This window comes from Netta rufina, assembly GCF_964035555.1.
Source record: "Netta rufina genome assembly, chromosome: 6".
Classification (NCBI taxonomy): Eukaryota; Metazoa; Chordata; class Aves; order Anseriformes; family Anatidae; genus Netta; species Netta rufina.
The window spans coordinates 13,436,887-13,462,299 of NC_140129.1; the positions used below are offsets into that span (position 1 = coordinate 13,436,887).

At 46.4% G+C, this 25,413-nt stretch overlaps 1 protein-coding gene across 1 annotated transcript in view; it reads left to right on the forward strand.

Annotated features, from left to right (window-relative positions):
- Positions 1-25,413, forward strand: part of KLF7 (KLF transcription factor 7) — a 54,596-nt gene that overhangs the window by 28,630 nt on the left and 553 nt on the right. Inside the window, exons 2-3 of the mRNA XM_084288843.1 lie at positions 541-1,153; positions 18,901-19,024. Of these exons, the coding sequence (XP_084144969.1) occupies positions 541-1,153; positions 18,901-19,024 (737 nt within the window). The remainder of the gene's footprint in view (positions 1-540; positions 1,154-18,900; positions 19,025-25,413) is intronic.

Genomic DNA, 25,413 nt, shown 5'->3' on the forward strand with positions numbered 1-25,413 from the left:
TTCTGTTTTAAAATTATATACTTCAGAATTTTGCCATTCCAGGAATAGATTGAGCCCCAGCCAGCTATGCTGGGTAAAATTTGCAGTTAAATTTAATGTTTGGAAAGAAAGAGGAGGAAATTCTCTGGAGAGGTGACTTTTTGTTTTTATGTGGCCGGGAAATTGGGCAGATTGAGTAGTTTCATGTGGAGGTGACTGTTGGCCAGGTTACAGTTAAAATTGGAAAGGGCCTGGTGTCCATGGGGCAATGTGCAGATTTCCATGAAAATTTAGTGGATGCTTTGTCGTATCTTCACTTCTATCATAATATCTGCTACCATACACAGATATTCCCATACCTTGTCTCTGAGCAGCTTCAAACAAGTGCAGGTCCCCATGTGTGCCAAAAGGTGACCGTCTGGCAAGAAGGTGCTGGTGTGCACGGGTGCTGTCTCTGAGTGGCTCTGGACCACATTGTTCTCCTGCCCTCGGTGGGAGCTATGCTGTAATCTCTCTCTAACAGCGGTTTCTTTCCCTCCCCTCTCCCTTCCCCTCCTGCAGACATGCCTCGAGTTGGAGCGATACCTTCAGACGGAACCACGGAAGATCTCCGAGAGCTTTGGTGAGGACTTAGACTGCTTCCTTCATGCCTCCTCAGCTCCAGATGCGGAGGACACCATCCGGCGGCTGGACCCCATCCTTTTACCGGTGGAGACGAGTACGTGTGACAAAAGCGCCAACATGGACATTATCCTTTCACGGGACAAGCTGCTGTCTGAGACGTGCCTCAGCTTGCAGTCCACCAGCTCTTCCACAGAAGGCTACACAGCCGTCAACCAGGCCCAACTCAATGCAGTAACCTCGTTAACACCCCCTTCCTCTCCGGAGCTCAGCCGCCACCTTGTAAAAACCTCACAAACTCTCTCAGCAGTGGACGGCACGGTGACATTGAAACTGGTGGCCAAGAAAGCTTCGCTCAGCTCCATGAAAGTGGGTGTAGCGGCAGCAACCGCAGGGACGATAAAAAGTGGGCAAAGTGACAGTGAACAAGGAGGGCCAGGGGCGGAAGCGTCCCCAGAAAACAAGAAGAGGGTTCACCGCTGTCAATTTAATGGGTGCCGGAAGGTTTACACAAAGAGCTCCCACTTAAAGGCTCACCAGAGGACTCATACAGGTACTTGTGTAGGATGCTTCTCTCATCTTATCCTCCTGCCACCTAATCGTAACCATCTTCTTTTATTCTCATTTAGAAAAGAAAAAAAAAAAAAAGCTCTTCTGAAAGTTCAAGCCTATATCTGTGAAACAGGGCAACGGAAAAATACGGTAGGGCAGCAAATGTACCCCCTTTTCAACAGAACGGAGGAGTTCACTGCCTACCATTAATATGTTGAGCTTTCATGTGTCTTATGGGGCTTGGTGCAGAGTAATTTTAGGATACCTAAGGGTTGTAGATGTATCATTCATGTTAAAACTGTGGGCATGCCAATTTGGGTTTTCCGCACTCAGATCCCCAAGACAGCTTTAAAAATGTTAATTTTAGTCAAGTGTTAATTGCTTCAAATAGAAAATACCGTGGGTAGGTTTTTGCTGCTTTTTGTATGGGGGAAGGGAACAAGCATATTTCAGAACTGAGACAGGCGCTTTAGGAATAATGTTTGTGTGAGAGGGAGCATGTGTGTAGATGCAGACGTGTACAGCACAGATGCATGTACACTTGAGATCTCACTATTTCAGGTTACTCTGGTGACTAAATACAGCATGTGGTCAGGAGACTCCTTGTACTGCCAATGCTACAAGAGCAAATTAATCAATGACATGGAGCTTGGTTGGAATAGTGTGGATAGAAAGGGTATGGGATGTATGGAAAGATATCAGACAGTTATTTTGGGTAGTATTGATTAGTGTTGCATATAAGCTTTACTGTGTAAGCATCTTGAAGCATACCAAATTGGCTGCAGTTTGGCTGTTCAGCATCCCTACTCTCCTGTCATTTGTTCATAGTCCCCAGTAGCTTTTCAGCTGGTATTCATTGGCAGTAATAGCTGTGCAGTTTGCTAGTGTTGCTGCTTTGTTCTAGGCTTCGCATGTGATGAGAGATGATAAATTCCCATTAGCACTATCTTATCATGTGATTATTCTTGTTTCCAGAGGGATTGCTGTAATCAGTTTTCTCAATTTTACTGTAAAATGTGTGGTCTCTTACGATAACTGCACATTTAATTCACGATCTTATCATGCAGGCGTATTCCTAGAAGCGAGGTTGTTCTTGCAAGGTAGAAAATAACATGTTGGACCAGTGCAGTAAATCAAACAAATGTGTGGGTTGTTAAGAGAGCTGCATCCATCATATACTAGGCAGCACTGTAAAAGTTACATGGTCTGAGGTATAAATCATGTTAAGACATAAAAGGCCTTGGGTTTGATCTTTCAGTATGGGCTTTCTAGTGCTTTTACTGGGGATAGCCGCCTTACCAGGAGTGACCTCACTTGTGATCCAGTGATTTGAAAGCCAATGGAAGTAGAGCAGTCATTTTAAAACCTGTAGTGATGTGGTCAGGAGACTCCTTGTGCTGCCAAAGCCACCGTGAGCTTAACCCACAGCAAAGCAGGCTCTGCTGTGGTGTCCAGGAGGACATCTCAGCTGAGGCCTTCCAGTGGGCCAAGGGGCTCCCGTCAGGGCACAGCTCCAGCGTGTGAGTTGTTGATGCAATGGCCTTGACTGTTTGCATGTGACCCCCGTGTTCCTCCTCAAGCTGGAAGTGATGATTCTCATACAGCTCTTTCTGAAGTTGGCCAAGGATGTGACATGTTCACCTAAAAGGGGTGAACTTGTGCAATTTTTTGTTTTGGTCACCCAGTAGGTGTGAATGGGGACAAGGAGTCCTGAGGGAGCTTTTGAAAATACAGCCACTCTGGCAAGACCTCTACCATGGGAGTCCAAATCTTGCAAGATTTTACATGCTTTTGAGTCAAGTCTTAGGTCTGGCTGAATATTGTATCTTTCACCTAGGTAACATCACCATGTCAAATACTGTGTTTTGCAATTATTCCATGACAAGAAACATTTCTCACTGGCACCGTGATACTTTTATTGAATAGCTTTAGTTGGGGTGTATGTGTGTGGTGGGCAAGGCAAGTCCGCCTTTACTGGCAGATGGGGGAGACCTGCATCAAGTGATGAGACTGCGGCTGTGCAGGTGCCGTGCCCAAATGTCCCGCTGCCATCACCTCACCCAGTGGGTCCAGCTATCCCTCCGAGCTTGCCAGTTAAACCAGCAGTAGTTCAACCAGTCTGTAAACCATTTCCTAGTTTAAGGAGGTGTTCGTGTTTTGATCCACCAAATTCAAAGGTAGCAAAGGTTGTTAGGAAAAAGCAGGAAGGTAAAAGAGAAGAGGCAAAAACCAAAGCTAGATGAGGAGCTGTCCCATCCTGTCTTTGCAACCATGCAAGCATCCTGTACCTGGTTACATCCTAGCTGTCTATGGCTGTGTAGGAAGGACGGTTTCATTTGCAGAGCGGACTGGATATAGCCCTGTTGTTAAAATCAAACTGGACTCTTTGAGGCAGAAGCTGGGAGCAGGTTTATTTCAGTGGAAAGCACCTGGGTGTTCAGAGGTACCTGAATACCTTTAGGTTACATCTTGGGAGCGGTCTGAGTCAGTGGTGGGGAGGGGCCTATGTAACTAGCTTATTTGGGCACAAGAACCAAGTCATTTGGACCCATACGTCCCCTTTAAGTGCTCTGTTCCCTTAAAACCCACAGCCCATGAGTGCCATAATTAGAGCTGGTACAATCAAGGCATCAAACCTGTTCGCTCTGCCCTGGGCAGTGGGGTGTCCCCGCAGGGAGCTCCTGAGCTTCCTGTGAAAGAGAGGGACAGAAACGACCAGCGATGGAAATTTGGGACTGAGCTGTGAATGGCAGGGCCGCCTCCTTTCCCATGCCTGCCCCGGGGCTAGGGCTGAGCAGCCCTTTTCTCTGTCAGCCCTTTTCTCCACCAGCCCTTTTCTCCATCGGCGCTTTGTTTTACCGCAGCCGCCTTGGAGCCGCAGGGAGCTGCGTGTGCTGCGGGTTGTGAATGCGCCCAGCAGCGCCCATGGCTACTAGCCACTTGGCTTACTCACTGGCTGAGCCAGAGGGCCTGAGATGATTGTGAGATATTTTCCTTTGGCTGGTAGCTCGTTAGTGTGTCATGCGAGAGCAGGCTGCCAGAGTGGGCTCTGTGCGAAGGGGTGGGAGTGCCCTGGCAGACAAAGAGCTCTCAGTGTGGGGCTCGCCGTCCGGAGGCAGATGTGGGCCGGTCACCCAACTTCCATGTGCAAAGTCCACTGGCTGGATCAAAGGGATTTACTGCTCTGCAGGAAGACAAGAAAGCCATGGGTTGGGGAGCCGGGGGGTGGAAGGCAGCGGAAGGAGGTTGCATTCCTTTCGTTCGTACGTAACGCTGACCAGACAGACGCTGGCTGGCCTTCCTCGCAGCGTGATGAGCCAGATTGGGCTGGAGGCAACACAGACTGATAGCAGCTTGCTGGGTTGGAACCCGGCTTCTCCTGGGGCTTTACTTCGCTGGGGAGCCCAGGGACACTCAGACCCCACACTGTGCATGGTGCTGTGCAAGCTTCCCTCGTTATTCTCTCGCATCTCCTCCATTAGAGAATTAGGACAGTTCTGGAAGGCCCATCAATGGTTGAACTGGTTATGAAACCACCTTCTGGACGACCTTTGGAGAGGGAAAAACAATTATCTGTGTGGGAGAGAATTTAATCTGGAAGGGAAAGGGAAAAACATTGTCTGGGTTGAAAGGGAAATGAAAATATTTGATTGGATTCGAAGCAAGCTGGGGCATCTAAAGAGAAGGGTACGGAAAGGAGCTAAGAGCAGTGGTGGAAGTGTCTGTCTGTCAGAGGGCAGCAAAGAAGCCACTCGGGAGAAATAGGGGCTGTGTGTGGAAACAGGAGGAAAAGGTGAGCTGTAGGATTGGAAAGGCTGTGCTGCCAACATGGGGGTGAGGCAAAAAAAAAATAACAAAGGAGCCACCAGGGCTGGTGCTGTAATCCAGCCCTAATACATTCTCTCACACTTATTCATGGAGCAGGCATCAGTGCAAACGACAATGTCTCTTTTGAGAAACAGAAATTTTAGTCCAGCCTTCACACATGTGGAGATGAATTGCCAATGCAGAGCAGAGTGGAGAGGAAAGGAATTAGAATGGGCCAAAGAAAATGTATAGTCATCGGTACTTCCTAAATTAGAAAACAGGATATTGCTGGTGAGTGTCGGGATGCAAATACGTCTAAGGGGGAGTTGGCCTGCGACCTTTGGAAAGATTAGTCATGGGGAAGTCGTCGTGTCCCCTGGATCAAAGACCCATGGAGATTTCTATCTCCTGATGAAACAACTCACATCAGCCTTCCTTGCAGTAATGTGCAGGGGAAGGTATGAGGTGGCACGGATGCTTCATGGCCAGAGATAAAGCACCACAAATAAACTAACTGGGAAATCCTGAAGATTGCAATAATGATTAAAAAAATAAGCCATAGGGTGTTTTGCTGGGGCTTGCATTTTGTGAGTGTCAGAAAGTTTTGATTTTTTTTTTCTTTATGCATCTAAAACCAGGATCTGATACAACCCAAGATCAATTCTTAAAAAAAAAGCAGTTGGGTATCTCACATCTTTATTTAGGTTACTAGAGCCTAAAATGAGTGGAGGATGCCCGTGTAAATAGATAGTACGAGTCTACAGACTGTCTGAAGATAGCATTTATTTAAGTGGAGTTTGTTTCACATTGTCATGATATCTTATTGTAAATTATATAGTTCTTTGATCCAAAGTGCTGGGTGAGAGCAACAAGAACAAATAAATCCACCCTGCAGGAAAACAAATTACTACACTTGAAAGAAAAAAGCGAGAGGTACACAAGAGTATTAGAAGAGCATTAAGGAACAGGAAGGTTTTTGAGGTGGGATTTAAAATGACAGAGAAGAGTCTTCCAAAAGTGCTGGGGCTAGAAGAGGAAATGTCCAGAATCTGGAAAGGACTGGAAAAGCGCAAATTGAGCTGGGAAGGCTGGATGATAAATGAAGACGATTAATTTGAGGTGAAGGAATAATAGAGAAAATAAAGACTGTCTGTGCCAGTGATAACCCATGAATGGGAAGCTGCAGTGCTGTGTTGTGTTAATGCGGTGCCTCCAGTGAACACAAAGCCAAAGATGAGAAAGAAAATACAAACAGCCAAGCAAAGCACCAGGTGTGTAAGATTCTGAATAATGAGTTAGGGAAAAGCATTTGGGAGAACAGTATAGCTACAATGGGAGGAATGAAAGCCAAGGCCTGGGATTTTTTTGTTGCACAAAGAGAGAGATCCACAGCTTTGGAACAAGTCCCCAGCTCTGTGTGCAGGGCTGAGACCAGCAAGGGGACACAGAGGGACGGAGAGGGTGCTAAATCCCGTGGCAGCAGCTGGAGCAGCAGGTGAGTTAGGTGCTGGAAACGAGAGAAGGGAGTTGGGGAAGGAGAAGGGGTGTGAGGAAGACCTTCATTCGTGGCTGGATTTGTTTTCAGTTGCACTGCCAAGTTGGAAGGATGTGTGTTGCTGGTTTTTGGTTTTGTTTTTAATCAAAGCTGGTTGAAATAAGCCCGACCTGATCACAAGCTTTTAAAAAACTTTCTCTTTTTGAAGCCGTTTAACCACTTGGCAAGTTGGGAGGGGAGTCTTGTGATTTCAGTGCGGAGGGCCAGAGCCTCACGTCATTACTACAGTGAGAGCTCAGGCTGAGGAGCGAGCTTTGTGAGCGGTGCAGACAGAAGGATGGGCTCTGCCAAAAGGAGCCTCCGCCATTTGAAACACCCGTGCTCAGCCACTGCTTGGTTGCCGGTACCTGCATTCTCCCTCCTCTGTTTCTGCTCCATCGTTTGCAATTCAGTAGCACAGGTAGGGAGACAGTCTGACTGTTTGGGTTTGGAAATGTAAATAGGTATTGGTTGGTTGGTTGGTTGTGTGCCACGTGAGATGATTTTTGGCACAAGGGAAACCTAGAAAGTGCTGTTTGCTGCCTGCTGGCAGCTGCAGAAGGGAGAGTGCAGGCACCTCCAAGTGCTGGGGCAGGCTGCCCCAGTGAGGCACGGAGAAGCCCCCTCTAGTTTGTCATCCTGTGTTTTCTTCACATCCATCCCTGAGCCCCTTGGAGGTAGCCAAGAAAAGGGGTGAAGGATATGGCTCATGGCGTAAGACCTCAAACTAAAAACCCTCAGTTGCTTTCTGCCAGGGTCCCTTCATGTTGCTGGTGTCCCGCACTGGATACAAACAGCAGGTTAAGGATGAGAAACTTTGCTTTGAACAAAAGAAAAAGAAAAACACTGGTGCTTGTGAAATATTTGAAGTCACACCGGGCCTGAAACAGAGGTGTGTGTGTGGAGGTGCCATCTTAGGCTGAGGTGGGCTTGCTGGAGGAGAAGGACCTGAGCAGCCTGGGAGAGTTGAAGCACTCTGGGCAGAAAAAGCCAAATGTGCTGCCACATGTCTTAAAAGCAGGCTCCAGGTCAGTCCTCTAAGCACAGCAGAGGTGTCTAAGTCTAGGTTACATCTGGGCAAAAGCCCAGGAGCTCAGTGTGCAGGGCAAGGAGCTTGCCCCCAGCACAGAGCCTGCCCTTCACACCCCTCGTACAGCTTTGCCTGCAGGAACAGCTGAGCTGCAAGGCTTTGTCTCAGCTGACCTAAACGCAGCGGGCGCGTCCGTGCTTCTGCCAGGAGAGGTCCAGAGCCAGGTAACACCGTGGCCACCGTGGAGTAAATGGTGCCCATGGTATGGCACAGACCTGCACTAGCACTAGGAATGATGTCTGAGAAAATGTATTTCAAGGTAGGTAAAGGGCAAGCATCTGATGCCGAGACTGTAGGGTGGATTTCATGTGTCAAACTGTCTGTTTCTGTTTTGCTGGAGTTCAGGGAAAAACTCTATTTGTGTCTTCAGAAAACTTTTTGTCTAACACCGCTGCCAAAAGCCAGTTGGTTACCAAATGTCAAGCAGTAAATTGTAGTGCACTGCTGTAGAGTGAAATGAATACGAAAGAAGGACTTCAAGTGAAGGGAGTTTTAAAGACTGGTGCATACCTGTTAGAAAGGGGAGGACAAAATCCTGCATGGGACCCTCTTTATCCACAGTCTCTTTGTTTCACTGGAGACCCCAAATCTTTCTGTTGGCCAGCTTTATACATGATAGAAGGCTGAATAAGAACTGAAAGCCTTTAAGAAATGTGCAGGCCAGTTCTCAGCCCTAGCAGCCCCATCTGTAGATAGACACACACGTGCTGCCGTGGGCAGATTGCGCCTGGGGGTGCCTGGCCTTTGAAACCTGGGACCGAAAACTGGGGCTTGAAGAACTGAAAGCTGGAAAAACATTTACAGGCGTGCTAGCCAAGCTAACAGTGACGAGCCTGTGCTTCCAGATGAAAGCGGATCACCAGCTGAGTTCTGAAGGAAAGGTGTCCCTGTTGCTGAACTGTGCACATGCGGAGTTTATTGTTTTTTTTTTCCTTGCTCCGATTCCTCTGGGCGCTTACCACCGATAGAGGGAACTTAATAGATTAGCTGGACAATTTTGCAATGTCATTCTAGTTTTTTATGATGACCATAAGTGATCATTAGTGCAGTAGAAGCATGTATTAGTTCTTGGAAATGAATGCCATAAAAATACAGGCGTGCATATCTGCATACACTTTTGTTCGATATGTAAGTGCACGGAACCTGTTACGGTTAATTTTGCATGAACTTCCATTTGGGCATCTTCGTGTTGGTCACGTGTCACTCTGCTAAGCTTTTCCCTGAAGCTGAATTTTTCCACATTTGGTATTTTTCCAGCATGGCTGCTGTTTGTTATTTTAGAAGTTGGAGGAAAAATACTTGTTTTTTAGGAGAATGTGGCATGTGTGTTGGGCATGGGCAGAGAGAAGAGAGCTTTGCTCAGCGTAACAAGTTAAGCTAAAAACTTGGCCTCTGTAATGGAAAATAGCCTTTGAGTAGAAGACCTTTATCTGTGAATATCTGGGTGAAAATTAACTGGAATGGACTAAGCTCTGATCTGTTGTGAAATGACTTTTGTATGAGTGTGGTACACGTGATGCAATTTTATTGTTAATTCTTCGTGAAACCCAGAGAGTCCCAACGGTGGTTTCTCCAGGTGGTTTCCTGGGCTTTGTTTTGACTTTGGACATGTATTGGGGAACACATTTCATACAGAAGGTGTCTTTATTCTCTAAGATTTTCCCTCTGAAGATGCAGCGTCACCCAGCAGTGGGGTTTTGTAGCGCACTTGCATCATTCCTCATTTACACTCACCCGGCAGCATGGATGACCTGGGGGATTTCCAGCAGGGTGCTTCTGTCTCCCTTAATGCTTAGAGCCTCTGGAGTCCTAGCTCTGGGAAGGTGATCATCGTGCAAACTTTCCCCAAATGCAGACAAGTACACTTCCTAGCCGGCAGAGTTCATCACCTTCACTGGCTGCCTCGTGCTCTGGAGACCGGGCCCCTCGGTTTGCCTGGGTTTGCCCGGCAGCGTTGCTGAGACCTTTTGACCACGACGTGCTCCACGAAGCAGTGAGCAGCTCTTGCTGCCTGCACTGCTGGGAGCTGCCACAAGCCCCCGAGGGAGGCAGCAGCCGGAGGGACGGCGTCTCCTGCCGAAGCATCGCCCGCCTGCCCCCGCTGGCCCTGGCACAGGGTGTATTTTATACAGCCAAACACACGGCTTCCCGCCCCCCAAATCAAAGCTGGTATCTGAATGAATGAAAGCATCCTGGGTCTTGTTCCTTTCTTCTTGTTGTTCTTGACAAAACCAGGAAACAGAAAGGAAGATATTTTATTTTCCCCTCGTCTTTTATTCCCGTGCTGTCTCTGCCAGTCTGCATCCCTGATTTTTCAGTGGCAAAGGGGAGGAAAGGAAGAGACACATAAATAGCGAGACCCATCAACACTGCAATAGTTTGAGTAAATGAAAAGCCACGTTCGTTAGCAAAAATATGGAACAAAAATAACTTAAAATGTTAGCATTTGGGACAGGGGGTGTCTCTTCCTCTTCACTTGCTTTTTTGTCAATTCTGGTCACTGATAAATATTTTTTATATTCTGCCTGGGGCGTTACCTTTGCTTTTTGAATGGAATTTCTCAGAAACTCTTGGCCTAAACTGCAAGTGTCCAAAGAGCAGACCTTTACTACACCGCTCTGGATTATATAAATAGGCGCCAGGGCCCATAAAGGGCTCTCATCACTGCTCACACTCTGGTATAATTTAGAAAAAAACAAAGGGAAAAGATCTATTGCGGGGTCCTGGAAAAATCTGACCCGGTGAACCGCTGAATTTTTCTCTTTTCATCTGCTGCTTCTGCCGCCACTGCCTCGCCTTGCATCTTCGAGCTCGCAGAGCTCCGCTGCATTCGAAACTAAAAACCCTTATTAGAGGAGATTTTTTTTAAAGTTCTTGCTGCTCCTCTGGGGACCAAAGTAATGGCAGCTTGAAGCAGCGGAGAATGTGTAATTAGGGCAAACAGCAATGCCGTGCCTGCCGGGGAGAAGCAGGAGGCGAGGAGGGGATGCGCAGCAGCCCGGCGTGCACCGCCTGTTACTAGGAGACCCCGGCACGAAATGCGGGGCGTGCAGGATGCTGATGGGCCAGCCGGGCGCCTGGGTACCAGCCCGACCTGCTGCACAGCTGCTCCTGCCCTCGCGTTGCCAAGCAACTCCATCCAGCCTTGCCTTTCTTTCTTCTTCTCCTTTTTTTTTTTTTTTTTTTTTTAATTTTAATTTTCCTTCCCCCCTTGCTCACTCGCTCCGGAGGCTTAATTGGGTAGCCTTGCTGCCGGGGATGCTGCCGGCTGCCCTGCTGCCGTCCCCTGGGCCGGGCTGGCCGAGGATGCACCGGCAATTCAGGGGCACAAGGCTGGGCTGTGCACTTCAGGGGGCACAAGGCTGGGCTGTGCGCCCCGGCTGGCGCTCAAGGAGGGTACAAAAAGGAGTATTTCCATTTCTTGGAGCGCTGCCGCGTGCTTCGCTTCGCTCCGCATTTCAGCTAGGCAAGCGGGCTTTGTGCGTGTGTGTTGGGTGCTTGTGTGTGTGTGTGCAAGAAATAAGGCTGCAAAAATTCATTTGTTTTTGTGTCCTGAATGACTGCCTGCGGAAGACTGCTGCCGGGTTGGTAGACAAGCTTTGGCAAGGCCCCTAGGGACTAGTCCGGAGCTTTGAAGCTGGTAGAAAGACTGATTGGACAGCGGGGCTGGTTCTTAACCTCTTTTCGCCCATCTCTGATACAGACATGATTAGAGCCATCTCTCTATAAGGGCACTTCTGACCTTTTTGGATGAAAGGAGCTGTACAGCGTTCACGGCAATGTACTGCTTTTACACTTGATCATCCCTGCCCATCTATAAATAGGTACAACCTTCTCACATTGTGTTTTTCACAATCCTGTCACATTCCTCTTCTGCCCTGTACTGTCTACTGCCAGCTTTTCTCTTGTGCTTTGTCACCCTTTCAAAGGCTTTTCCATCTTTCCAGCAGGTGGCAAAACTGTGAATAAAATGCTGGTTTTCCTTTTTTCTCTTTTTGGGTAGAAAGAATCGGTGAGCCACTTAAAACACTGACCACGGCCCCTCCTGCCTTCCTTTGTAATAATAAAAATAATAACTACCCTTTCTATTTCTCCAACAAAAATCAATTAGGAGTATATTGAGGAATGAAAGGCTCCGAAAAGTATCTGAAATTGATTTTTATAATTAGTTTTACTGGTTGATGGGTTGCATGCACATACACTTAGATGGCGGCATTGACTTCCAGAGGCTGTGTGTATTAAATAGCCTGCTCGTCCTTTTTGCTGAAGAAATGAACTTAGTGGCATTAAAAGGAGGGTGATGTTGTCGTGCACTGAACTGCAGCAGCTCTCCAGCTTTTCTGTAGCCACACCAGCAAAGCAGCTGTCTGAGGCATGCATCTGATGGTAACTTGCTGAATTTAGCGTGGAAATGGGGCCATTCAACAAGCAGCAGATCTCGGGCCCCTCCTCTGTGTCTCCTATTTGGGGAGTGTGTGTATGCGACGTGGGGGGACAGACACGGCCGTAAAGGAGACCTCTTTGGTTAGGAGACTGCATTTTTTCCAGAGTTCTTAAAACTGAATTTCCTTCTGCAACGTGCTGCTGGTAAATATCACGTAGCACTTTCCATATGAAGAGAGGAGTGACCAGTAACATTTTCTGTTGTGCCATGTGATGTGTGCTGATATTCAGCTAATTAGAAGAATTATGGCTCGGCTTCATTGGTATGCCACGTATGTAGCTTGTAAAGCTCTCAGGGACCCTTAGAGATGAAGAGTGCTACATAAATATAAAATATTGTTAATGTGATGTTCCACATTAGGCTTCCCATTGTGCCGTGGCAGACTTTTGTAATAAACTGCAAAGCAAATACAAGCGCCTGCCTGGCGTTTCTCCGCGAGGCAAGCCGGGGGGCTGCTTCTCACTGAAAACCCACCGGCTGCCGGCATCTCCGCGGTGTCCTTCTGCGTGGCCCCGTCCCAGCGCTGACACCGCGGCTCGGCGCGACGGCACGTTCCCAGCCACCAGCCCTGGAACAGTAGGTCCCAGAAGGATTTCTCGGAGAGGGTGGCGAGGAAAGTTATTAAAACGCTCTCTGAAAAAGCCAGTGGGACTACGTGGTTCTTCACACATTCTCTTTGCACGACTCGGGCCCCCAGAGTGTCCTTATGGGAGAAATCCAGGCGAGAAATCTTGCATTTAATTCCTTTTTCAGTTGTAATTTGCAGTTTGTCTGGTTCTCCAAGAACGCCAGTCTTAGAGCAAGCGTAGCTAAAGCTGTCTTTCAGGACATATTTTTAGACATTGAGGCTTTTAGAACTAGTTTCATTTCGAGTAGTATTTTAATCACGGATTTTAAAAATGAAGGAGATGCTTTGTGTTTCTTTCAGAAAACTTTTTTTTTTTTTTTTTTTGGATCTTGAAACTGTATGTAAATAATTCACTGTGGATTAGAACACAGGGTGATTTTTCAGGGGGTGTTCCTGTTTTTTTAAAGACTTTCACATGCTATTTTTATGTACTTACATAACATATTAAGGAGCTGTTAAAGCACAGTGTAACAAACATCTTATTTGACTGGCCTTCAAAATGTGCACGCAGACAGGATTTGTTTTTTTCCTCAGTTTCTTTAAGCCTTTTTGGCTAACTCAGGCATACTGACAAAAGGGGGCTCTTAACTGTACCGTGTTTTAGCGGTGAGGTATACCAGCGAGGGTTTTCACTGGGATTCTCCACTGTTGATCTGTCTTACTGAAGTTATTGCAGGACCACGGGGCTTAAACTGCTTGCTTATTTTACTAAGCACACTGTAAGCAGCATGTATTTGTGCTGTGGTGTTTAAGTTGGGGTGCATGGGGAGGCAGAAGGAAACAGACACACAGGATAATCTTAATATGTTTGTTTACTTTTAATTCCGTAAAGATGCAGGACGAAACTCAAGCCTTAATGGGCATTTCTCCAACGATTGATGAAGCCAGGGTTTCACCCTGCAGTATTGCTTGATCTTATCATGCACATCCCCAAATCTGTAGGGTTTTCTTCTGAACTCACCCCTCCCAAAATCCAGGGAGTAGGGAACAACCTCCTTTCTCTGTTTGTGTGTGTATGTGCATGTGTTTGTTTTTAATAACAAATGTTTCTAGTCTTCAGGGCTGCAAAGAGAAGTTTAAAATCATGACCCTAGGTTATCTCCAAACCAGAAGGCAAATGATCTCTCTGTCTTACTGTCTTCATCTTGAAAATCTCATTATTTTTGTGGGAGACTGGACTCATAGACTTTTTAAACCCCTAGGGTTGGCAATAAATACTGTAAAATGTAAGATGTATAATATCCCTGGCTTCCTTCTTTTGTGCAGCAGTTTTCTGGTCATGACAATGTCCTCAGCTGATCCTGTTTGTGTTGCTCTGTCTCCCATAACCATAATGTTTTTACTAACTGGTCTCTGTTGAAACTGCCGCTCCGAGATGTCTGCAGTGAGCTGACTCTTCTTACTCCTTGTACAAAGAAATATGCCCTGCACCTAGATGGTTCTGGGGTGTATAGGTGGCAAGGACAAGGGATTTCAGTGTTTTGTGCTGTTTTGTGAGAGAGTCTGTATTGCTGAGGCTTGTATAGTGTTTGCAATCTAAGCGTATGGGAGAGAAGACCTGATGGTTTCCATTTTGTGCTTGGAGAGCAAGACACAGCAGCCTGTGATGGAGCTGCTCCCCTGTACGACCAAGGGAGAGAAATTCACCTCCAGCTTCGGTGTAACTGGGGCCTGATGTGTCCCACTCTGCACACGCCGTTGTCTCTCCGTTAACATCAAAAGGAGCAGTAGGTGATTATTTCCGATGATGCTTTTTGGTACGTGAAGTTGTGGTACGTGAAGTTGCATGAGATGAAGCTCACCAAGTGTGTCTGAGACTGGAAAACGACCCGACAAGTCCAGAAGTCTGGTGAAGTGGCTTCATTGTAAAACCAGCCCAGGTCTATCAACAGTAACCGGGAACCTGGTGTGTGTTTACCAGTGTTGCAGTGTTGCTGGGGTTGTGTGCTTGACCCTGTCATATTTTCAAATGAAAAACCTTTAGCTTTTAAGCGAAACCTGTACCAATCACTGCTGATTTTTTATAACTGGGTGCTTAATGTGTAGTCTTTCATTTGTCTTAGTCAGCAAAGGAACAGTGACCTGATTTCAGGGGTACCAAAGTCTTGTGGATTGTTGCTAAGGTTGTCGTAGATTTTTGCTTCATCATTGCATGTTTCCCATAAATTTGCAGAATTCTTTGTCCTCCAGTTACAAGACTAGACAAGGGTGGGTGAAATGAAGAGGGATGGAGGGTCAGCCTGTTACTGAAGTGTACTTTGGGGGAGTTTTTAGAAGGAAAGCTAAGTTGTGTGAAATGCCAGGAATAGAAGTGGAACAGAGAGCTTCTTCCCCAAACAGCCCCATCTCAGGATATGAATATATGCTCTGGAAACATGAAAAGATAAAAATGGGCCAGGGACTGATCAGTAGCTTTCAGCCTAGTGGTCTGTGCGCTCACAGCATCTGCGGGCTGCTCCTCAGGCGCCCTCAGCATGCAACTAAGGATGTGTCCATGTGAGCGTTTTCTGTAGTTCAGAAATCCACTTTTGGGGTCGCTCTCCAGGTTGCCCCCATTCACTGCCAGAAATAACACTCCTGAAGCACATGCAGCAGGCGTGCTGGGAAGCCTGACCATGGTTTCCCTCTGCAGCTCACCTTTTTGGCTCTGCACTGCTCACCAATGTGATGCTGCCTCAAGAAATCAGTGCGGTCAGCAGGTACGAAATCACTACACGGTGCTCTGCACCTCGCCACTGCTCTGGGGCACTGCTAGGATTTTTCTGTAAACAAGTGGTACGTTGTGGGAACACTCGTGCTCGTCTCAGAAAACTGCATAATCTGATGCTTCAAAGTGTGCCCACGTCGCTGGCTGCCTGCCCTGCCTCGGTGTGCCCGTGGGTGCACGGAGACTAAGCCGGCCCCGTGGTGTGGAGCACATCCTGAGCTGCAGCAGCACAGCCTTTAGCAGCTGCGTATCTGGGCATCAGCTTCTTTTTAGATGTGCTCTGGCTCCTCTGTGGAGTGCACATGGAAAAATGTGGGTTTATGGACTTGTATAAGCACTGCACAGCCCCTTGTGTTGGGTAAAGGTGACTTAAAGAGGAGAGCCTCCTTCCAGGGAGTGGCTCGCAGGCACGGGGTTTAAGTGTGGTTTTTAATTGTGAGGAATTAGAGCCTGGAAAAAGTCAGTATGGCACAGCTCTGTGATGTTCCCATTTTTAATTGGATTTTGAAGCTCATAATTAATTTGTTAGAAAGGGGGAGATCCTGGCCCAGTAGAAGAGAGTGGGAGTTTTGCCATTGCCTTCAGCAGAGGAGGATTTCGCCATCTATCCTTTTATTCTCGCTAATCCTCTACAACAACAGAAGAGCAGCCTGGCACATGGAAACGATCCTTCCCGTTTCTTCTGCCTGCCATTGCCAGCAGTGAGGTAGGAGGGGCTTCTCCCCCTTTTCCATTCCCACGCTTCCTCCTGACACACACCTTGGCAAGAGAGCTTTCATTTCATCTGCGGGTGAGACGAGAGCAGCCATTAGGAAGCAGTTTGTTTTTCATCCTCACGTACAGAGACACAGAGGTCTCTCACTTTGTGCCCTCTCGTGTTTTTGAGTGGCTGCAGGAGGGCAGGGGATCTAACCTTTCTGAGGTCTCTGGGTCAAGGAGCCTGTCTGACATGGCTTTAAAGGTCACCGTGCTCCTTCGCCTTTATGCTGTGCCACGTGGAGCTCTGCATGGCAGCGTGCTGCCTGGGAGCACAAAGAGGTACTTCTGGCATGTTGTGGAGCGGGGCTTCGCTTACAGAGGAAAAGCATCCGAAAACAAAAAGCTCAGGGCAGCACAAGGCCAAATCAGGAACACTTGAGAGAGGAGACCCTGGAGCAAATAATGGAGATGTGTGGCATCCCGTGGGTTTACCAGTAATCACGCTTGGCATTTCTGTCTCTCGTAACCTATATATAGCACTGTACATTTTCAAAGCTCTTGACAAATGTTAACAAGCCAAACACAGCTTCAGTCCTAATAGCCCTTGTTTCATAGAAAGCCCATGATGTTTTCCCTTCACCCTTCTGCTCCGTAGGCGGCTGTATTGTTCAGGCTGGCTGTTCCTGCCAGATCTGGCTGGGCATTCGTCCCTTGCCTTCTCTTTACAGTGTGTGTAGAAAACGCACTACAAGGCAGTTTGTCTGCCTTGCTGTCTCCACTCTGAGGTAGGCACTAGAGAGCGTCAGAGAACCAAGGAAGCTGGATTATCACCGAGGCCCATTTATTGACAGCTTTTAAAAACAATGCAGGAACTGTTCACATGGAACCGCTGCACCATCAGAGACATGACCAGGGCTGGGGAAATCCTTTTCCTCTGACAAGGGGAGATCGAATGCAATGTGCCAGGTAGGATGTCACGGGCTGTTGAGGGGACAGTGCTGAAGCAACTGCAGTTCTGGTGTCTGCGACAGCGCTGGTAGCAGTGTTTGAATTACAGCTGAGTAACCAGCACAGAAACAAGACACCAGCACTTGGCTCACTAACAAGAATTTTCTTCCCCCTTTTTTGTCCCTCTGTGAAAAAAGTTTTGTTTTGTTTTGTTTTGTTTTTTCAATAAAAATATGCAAGCCTGCAGAGCTGACCAGACAGGCTGAGTCTAAGTGGGACAGGGTTATTATTGGCTCAGCCCATTGTCTTGTTGCCACGTCCCCATGGTGGATTGTGGCACACAGTAGAGACATCCAGGCTGGCCTTTCTGGTTTTGGGGACTGAGGGCACAATTCAGTATTTTGGTGAAGTCTTGTCTGCTGCTGCACCCTCTCCATTGCCTCATCCCAATAAATCCTTTAATTGAGTTACTGTGCCCAACAAACTTCTCAGAGTCTGTTAAAATGGCTCAACTCCAGTTCACAAACACCTCACCCTGCTGGGGCAGGGGACCAGAGTGCAGCAGAGCTGCCTGTGCAATGAGAAGTTTGTAGAAACTCACTCACCACAAAACAGCTTTTTAAAATGTATTTTCATGCAATTATCCTGCCCTCTTCACTTTTATTGCTCTTTTGGCCTCTCCAATTTGTCACTTTGAAATACGTAGGGCTCCCATAATCAGATCTCAGTCCTTTACCTGCTGAATAGACACGCTAAATATAGAAATCTGCCTCTCTGCGCCGAGAAATTTATCTGCTGTGGCCAAGTAGAGAGGTCATACGTATTGCAACTTGAGTTTGGTCAGTGGCATTTTTTTTTAAAGATTGCCTTCTTAGCAATTTTAAGAACAAATAAATAAGTCCCTTCTCTGTTTATAATTGCTGGCTTAGTAGCTTAGTAGCAAAAGTGATTTCTTGTCAGCATTTTATCTCAACTTCTTCCTCTTCTAATGCATCCACACTGTGCTGACAGTGTGGGCAGCCGTGACTTTGAGTTTATACTCGAGGAGAAGCACTGGAGCATTTGTTCTGGGGGGAGATGATAAATGTGCATGTGCATGAATACATGGGCACGGAATGAGGAGAAGGGAGCCATGAGGCCTTGGAAGTCTCCATCAGAAAGCATGAGGGACTCACGGATGTTACACCATGGATCCACAGAGGCTGGTCTGTGTCAGAAGATAGGTGAAAGTGAACACAGAAGACCAGACTCTCCTGACATACCACTTCATTGCTTCAGTGGTGTGGTTCATATTTTGGGGGTGGAATAACAACTGATCCAGGTGTAGTGCAAAAAGACTGAAGGAGCAGCTCATTTAAAGAAGAAAACGTTTCTCCTCTTGCACTCCCTGTCCAGAGGTGGTTGCTCCTGGGGGTGCCCAGGTGGCGGTACGACCGGCTTCCACCTGCGGGGTTTTGGCATGGGTACAGCCTCTCACAGCTACCACAGTAATTCAGCCTGCGAGCACAGAGCGAGCTGAAAGGCTGACTGGAAATCAGGCCCCAGCAGCACAGAGGGCGAGGTTTGGGGACATCCTGAGGGTTTGTTTGAAGAGCAGTTGACGGGTTTTGTTAGAAATGGGAAACTGGATGTTTTAACAGCTGGAATGTTGGAGCTGGACCCATCCCCAGTACAATGCCTCATAAGCCCTAAGTGGTTTGCGTCGTGCTCTGGCCATGAATCGTGTGACTCAGTTTGGGTTAGCCTGCCCATCGTGCTCTGGCTGTGAATGACTCAATGTGGGTTAAACTACCCAAGTGGGAAAGGGGCGAGGGGGGCGGTCACAGGATTTGCAAGTTGAGTGCTCAGTAATGCTGCTGCCGTGCTGACTCTTCTCTCCTCCCCTCCGCAGGTGAGAAGCCTTACAAGTGCTCGTGGGAAGGGTGCGAGTGGCGTTTTGCACGGAGCGACGAGCTCACGAGGCATTACAGAAAGCACACGGGTGCAAAGCCCTTTAAATGCAACCATTGTGACAGGTAATGCTGCCTCCTCACGCGGTGTTTGAGCAAAATGTGGCCATGGTGGGCGGCACGGAGCTGCCAGCTCCCTGAGAGCAGAGGCCTGGCCCTCAGCACAGAGGCCTCTCCTGGCCTTGTGTCCCACTGCCTGAGTCCCTGAGCCACGGAGGGCACAAAGAAAGAGGTGGGACCGGGTAAAGGTCTGACTGAAACGTGCCAGTGTCTGTTGTGGGCACAGGATTCAGTCCATAGGACAGCTTTTTCTAATACTCTGTAAGCAGAGAGGATGTCCAGAGGGCTCCAGACCACTTCAGGGTGGTCTGCAGAAGCTGACAGGCCTCGTGAACACCTGGGTGTACGAGAGGGCACATGGGGTCTGTGTGTGGCTGTTATGTCACAGGTGCCCAAAATCTACAGAATAGTCTGGGAAAAGAGCACTTAATTTCTGTACAAAGTTACTACATCATTGTCTTCTCTTTCCACTGAGTCGAGGGCTCAGTGCTTCCCCAGGTGAAACTGAGAGTCAAAAGAAGACAGCAAAGTGCTTCAGCTTCGAGAGCACAGGAGTATTTTAGGCAAGTCTGACAATTCACAGTCATGGGATTGTTTTGAGTAGGATCAGTGATTGCTGTGAATTTCTGCTAATGAGTGAATCTTTTCCTCCAGTTCTAAATCTCAGCCTTGGTGTCTGTTTGATGTGGGAAATACTCTGCCCCTTCATTTTGTGTGGGCACAGATTTAAAAGCCTGGTGGGTGCCTAGAGCCAGGCTTCCTGAAGAGCCTGTCATGCAGCCATCCTCCAGGGACTCAGAAATGTTTTGCTGGGGGAGCTGGGTACCCAGCAGCTCCCAGTGAGAGCAGTGGGAGCTGCTGCTCATTGCCGACCTTTTCGCAGTCCTCACCGTTTTAGCTGCTGAATGAACGATGAGGTCGTCTGAAAATTCTGGTTGTCCTTGCTTGGTGCTGGTTCCTTTGAAAGCTGGGTTCTTTGAATTCAGAAACAAAACCAAAAGAAAAACCTCCTCCCCATCTCCAGTCCCAAATGATAAGAAATTAGGGTGGAGAAAAAGCAATTACCCCTGTAATGACTCTTGACAGCACTGACAGGATCAAACAATGAGCACTTCTCCCCCTCGAACCCCCCCAGCTGGAGACTGGCAGTGCCCTGGGTAAAACCTGGATCCAGTATTGAGTAATCAAATAATGCGCTTGCATCTGAACATGTTATCCGGCTAATCCTATTTATATATATATTTTAAAAGAGACTTAAGAAAATTACCCATCTTTTTAATGCAGCACTAAGGTTCTCTGCTCTGATAAGAAAACATTTTTGTAATACAATAAAGGCTCTAGGAAGCCTCTGGGTACACCAGACCAGCAGAGAACATGCGTGGAGAGAGGATGTGTGGGACATAAACAAGGGACCCCATCCTTTTATGGGAAGGAAATTCGATCATTTTCACATCCTGCCTTTCCAAGAGCTTCATCTCCTTGAGCACTCTTCTCCCCTTGTCTCCCCTCTTCCTGCCCCCCCTCTGCCACAGAGAGCTTCCTCTTGGATTATCTTTTGTTTTATCCCTGGATTATCTTTTGTTTGCTCAGAGTGAGGGACAGGATAAACCAAGTAGGGACCTCTGGAGTTCTGCTTTGGTATAAGCACATTTGTGAAGGAGGACATTTATGTTCTCTGTTTTGAATGTAAGGCATTGCCTTTCTCTTTTTCTCTGAAGAACAGAGTAACCACCCCCAGCCCCACAAGCACACAAACACAAGCAGTGCAAAACTGCAGGGTTTCTGTGTCAGGACAGACAGTATTTTTAGCAGAGATTTAACATGTAAAATAGGTATTTTCAACTCTTCAGCCTCTTTCAGTCCTTTTTTAAGTAATCATTCTTCTCCATCTACATATTATCCTTGCCTTTATATATATATTTTTATTTGGCAGCCAACTCAGTTACTGCAGTCAAGAGATACATTTTTGCAACCATCTAATACTTCTGCTCTTCAGCTGAATCTGTAAATAAAAGAAAAAATATATTAATAAGACTGCCGGGATTTGTGCACTCCATGCACAAGCCATCTGTGTGCGGTGGTAGGAGTCAGGTTTGGATTTACTTTTCCAATCAGTTGCAAGCTTGTAGAGTGCCGGTGCCTATTCTTTTGGCCCACTTTGCCATACCACTATTTTTCCTTTTTTCATTCATTCATCTGTCCGCATCTATTGGAGATGTCACTTCAAGCAAGCACTGAAATGTGCATAAATCTGTCCCTAGCCACTTAGGCAGAATTTAATGCTAAAGACTCTCCTTCCTGACCCAGGGCTCCCAGCTGGAGAACAGTTGCTCCATATCTGAACTGCTGCCCTCTTCTGCACTCACCATTACTGACAAGAGTTGTGGTCACTCCCTCAGACATCCGGGCTTGCTAAAATTTAAGGAGCCTTTTGGATCTACTTTTCACAACATTGACATCGCACAAAACATACTGTTTTGTTCAGAAGGGAACAGCTCTTGTTGTTCAGAAGGGAAGGCCATACCTTGGCAATCAGAGCATTAAAGTAGGGATCAATATAGTAAAGAAGGGGAGTGTTGTGCACATGGTGTGGCTGCAATTCCTTTCCAGTCTGTTTTCAGATGCAGTTGTGTCTCTGACCTCCTGGCCAGCATCAAAGGGGTATTCATGCCCCCTGTGTACAGGACAATTCTAAAACATAAGAGATGAGAAGACTTGATTCTCTTCTGCTGCTGTCCCCAGCCCTATCCCAGCCCAAATGCCATTCACCCCACAGATCACGTTGTTAGTTATAGCTGGCAAGCTACCACTGGTTTGAGTAGCACCATATGTACAACAAATGGTATGTGGTTTGGTGGCAGCAGGGGAGAAAGGAGAATCAGCTAAAGTGGTGCAGAAAGCAGCGTACAAGTGCCTCGTGCCTTCCAGACACCAGGGGTATGCTGTTTATTAGCATTCCCCAGGAGTTATGCTCTTCAGAAACACAGGTAGGTTATGTTCCTCACACAGTGCAAGCCCTCAGCACTCCAAAGGGTAGAAGATGACAGGGCAGTGGCACTTGCTTCTTCTGCATAAATACGTGCTTAGGAGGTAGCAGCTCAGTGCCAACCTATTGAGGTATATACTCCAGTGTAAGTGTATGTGCTTGGTGTCCTCTCTTGACAGCAAGTTAAGAGCATGCTTGGCAGAAATGCACAAATCCCACAGTGGGAACTCCACAGCTGGTAAGAAAGATGGCTGAGCGATGTATACTCTTACCTTCCCTCTTTCTCCTGTGGAGGCTTCAGTGCTGAGCAGTACTGTGTTGCTAAGGAGATAGAGCAAAAAGAGAAGGGAGAGAATCATGTAAGGGAGTTGGGAATTTTTGCATTGTGCATCACTGTATGACTTTCAGAATTAGGGTGTCTTAATCTAGCATAAACTGTCCTTCCTAGGAAGAGCTGGATTAGGGGAGGGGTGATGGGGAAGACTGTGATGGCCCACATACCACGTGCAGTGTTGCTCTAGAACTGGAAGAGGCACAGCCAGAGATGTGGGGCAAAGTCTTGCCTCATAGACAGGACTAGGGACCAGCAAGCTGCTGCTTCTTAATTTTGTGGAGGAAGGAGTTTATCTTGTCAGTGTATCCTGTGGAGCCTCCCCCACTGCTAGCTCTTGTTCCAGAATGGAAAAAAATATGCCCACTAATCAATACCTTTTTTTTTGGACAGCGTGTTTTAGCTGTATCTTTTAGTAAGGACTGTTATACTGCTGAAAATAAACGTCCCTATCCACCAGCCTTACCAACAGCTAGAACTAACCAAATCAGTCAGCAGGAGGACGTGAACAATTAGCGTTGTACCGTTTTATTAGCTATAAATTAGCTAAGAATGGTGCCATTTTATTAGCTATAAAAATATTATAGGGCTGAAAAATACACTAGATACTTATACTATGGTAATTGATGTGAAACAGTGTTTGGGATTCGTATTTTTCACAGATCTTGCTGTGTTGTGACTCAGCATACATTTCCTCGGATGCATTTATCATAGAGACAATCAGAGAGGAAAAGCCGTGCTTGGGTGGTGGTCTTATGACTAGTCCTAGACTGAAGTGCCAGCTGGTGCATGTCTTTTTGGCAGCCTCTCAAGCTGTTGTTTTGTTTTGGCAGCCTCTGTAGCCAGAGCATGCTGCTTTCTCAGTTGAGACTGACGGGAGAGATGTTGGTCCAAGGGTGGATTTTGGCACCCCTGGGCTAGAAAATTCTAGCTGTGCTGAGCCTGCTGCGCTGAAAGCAAAGTGTCCATTGTCAGCTCCTCATCTGTCTCACTGCACTTCAGGCAGGAGCTGGGAAGAATGCAGCCACCAGCCCATTTTGAAGTCTTTCTTTTGAATTTTTGCCACTCTAGAAGGGTGCTAACCCCTTTGTAAGCTGCTACGGATCGGTAGAGAACAGCTGATTGGAGCAGAGCTGTGCTCATCCTTAGATGATGAGAGTTTATTTTTTCATGTGAAAGTTGCCTTCATACAAGGCCTCTTTGTCTTAAAAATTTACCTCTTGGTGAATCATCTCTGGATATAGGTAGAGATAGACTGCCCGTACAAGGGAATGCTGCCAGTGGGACAGAAAAGATTCCCTAACTATTTTAAAATCTCTTCGTTTCTATATTTCTTATTTATTTTCTGCTTAGTGTGTTTATTCTCTGGGTGCTTGCTTTTAGATTGAGGGCACTTCTATTTTTCTTTGTTTGTTTGTTTGTTTGTGTTTTTCCTTTTGACTACATAGTTGAATTTGTTCTTTTACATTCTTTCTGAAAAGTAAAAAATCCTCAACTATTGCTTTTTTAGAAATAGATTCAGTGCCTATGTTTGAGCTGTCCAGATTCTCATGATAAGCCATTTGGATATTCTAACCATTGGTGGCTCTTTCTAGATCTGTGGGGCAGTGAAAAGACATTGCAGGCAAATCAGTTCTGGAATATATATTTTCTGTTTTGAAAGCCCTACAAAACCAGTTTATTCAAAAGCCATGAATTTGTGTTTTTGTGTTATAATAGATGTTTTTTCCTCTTACTAAAAATAATTGTGCCAGTGCTTTTTGGTTTAGGGTAGAAAGGAGACAAGCCAAGATTTGCAGGGATATTGTAAACCTCTTGTTTCTGAGTACTCAGAAACAAGTACAAAGTCCATAGTAGAAGTTTGAATTTTGAGAGTGCCTCAGTGCTGCCTCTCTGACAGTCGGGCTCCATTTCAGGGCTTTGGGGTAGGCAGCCAGAACCACTGCCTGCTTGTCCTGCAGTTTACTCTCTGGTGCCATACATATCTTTAATGACACTGTGATCGTGGGTGTGAAATGGATTGGTGCCTTTGATCCCATTTCTATTGGGTATGAAGTTGAATAAATATTCCTGCTTACTGGCAGTTTTGATAAAATGGGTTTACGTATTGAATGACAGGGAAGAAAAGCACCTGTCCTCCTCAGAATTTATTCCCCTAGTTACTGACAATATCTTAATGGTGTAAAGTCACAGATTTTGGGCTGCTGTTCCTGCTGCAGTGAATGCCCTGAAGCATGTCTGCTACAAGACAGCTGTTCTAGAATAATAATTCTTGATTAACTCTTTTTGGGGCTGCTCTTCTTCGGGAGTGTTTTATTCTGAATATTTTAACCCACTTCCCAAGTGGATTAAGTCATTTCAAAATAATGCAGTCATAAGCCTTTGGAGAGGGAGTTAATCAAGAGTAGATGTGTCATTTCAAATTCATGCCCTACCTTATCTTCAATTAAATGCATGTTTAGACCTGCCCTAAAACTCAACTAGTTCTCCGGGGTTGATGCTCTAAGTCCGTCTCATCAGTATCCATCTAAATGTTCAGAATGTCAAAATGTAATATTGTGTGATGAGATGGAGGAAAGATGGGTTAGTGGATGAAGAACAGAAATTGAAAGCGAAAGTCCTGTCTTTTTTGCCTTTTTTTTTTTTTTTTTGGTTTTACCATACTTCTTGTGTTACAATATCCTTGCTTTCTTTGTGTCTCAATTTTCACACTTACAGGATAGGGATAATACCTTGTCTTCTCTCAACATCATTTAGGGAGATAGCATTCATCAGCATCCACATATTACCAATGATATTCCCAATGGAGAGAAAATGAGAGATGTAGCCCGAAGGATTTCCAGCCCCCAAGCATTGAACCATTTTTCTTCCGATTTGTAGTTAAGAATGGGAACTTAGCTTTCAAAACTGGCATCTTCTGTTGGTGTTTGTTGCAGGTACTGGGCACTTGAAAAAGGTATATTTTTCTGTGTTTTTGTTTGTGTTTTTTTTTTTTTAAATTATTATTTTCTTATTTTTAAATTGTCATTGCTAAGTATTTGAGTAAAACTGACTTGTTTTATTTTTTTTATACACACA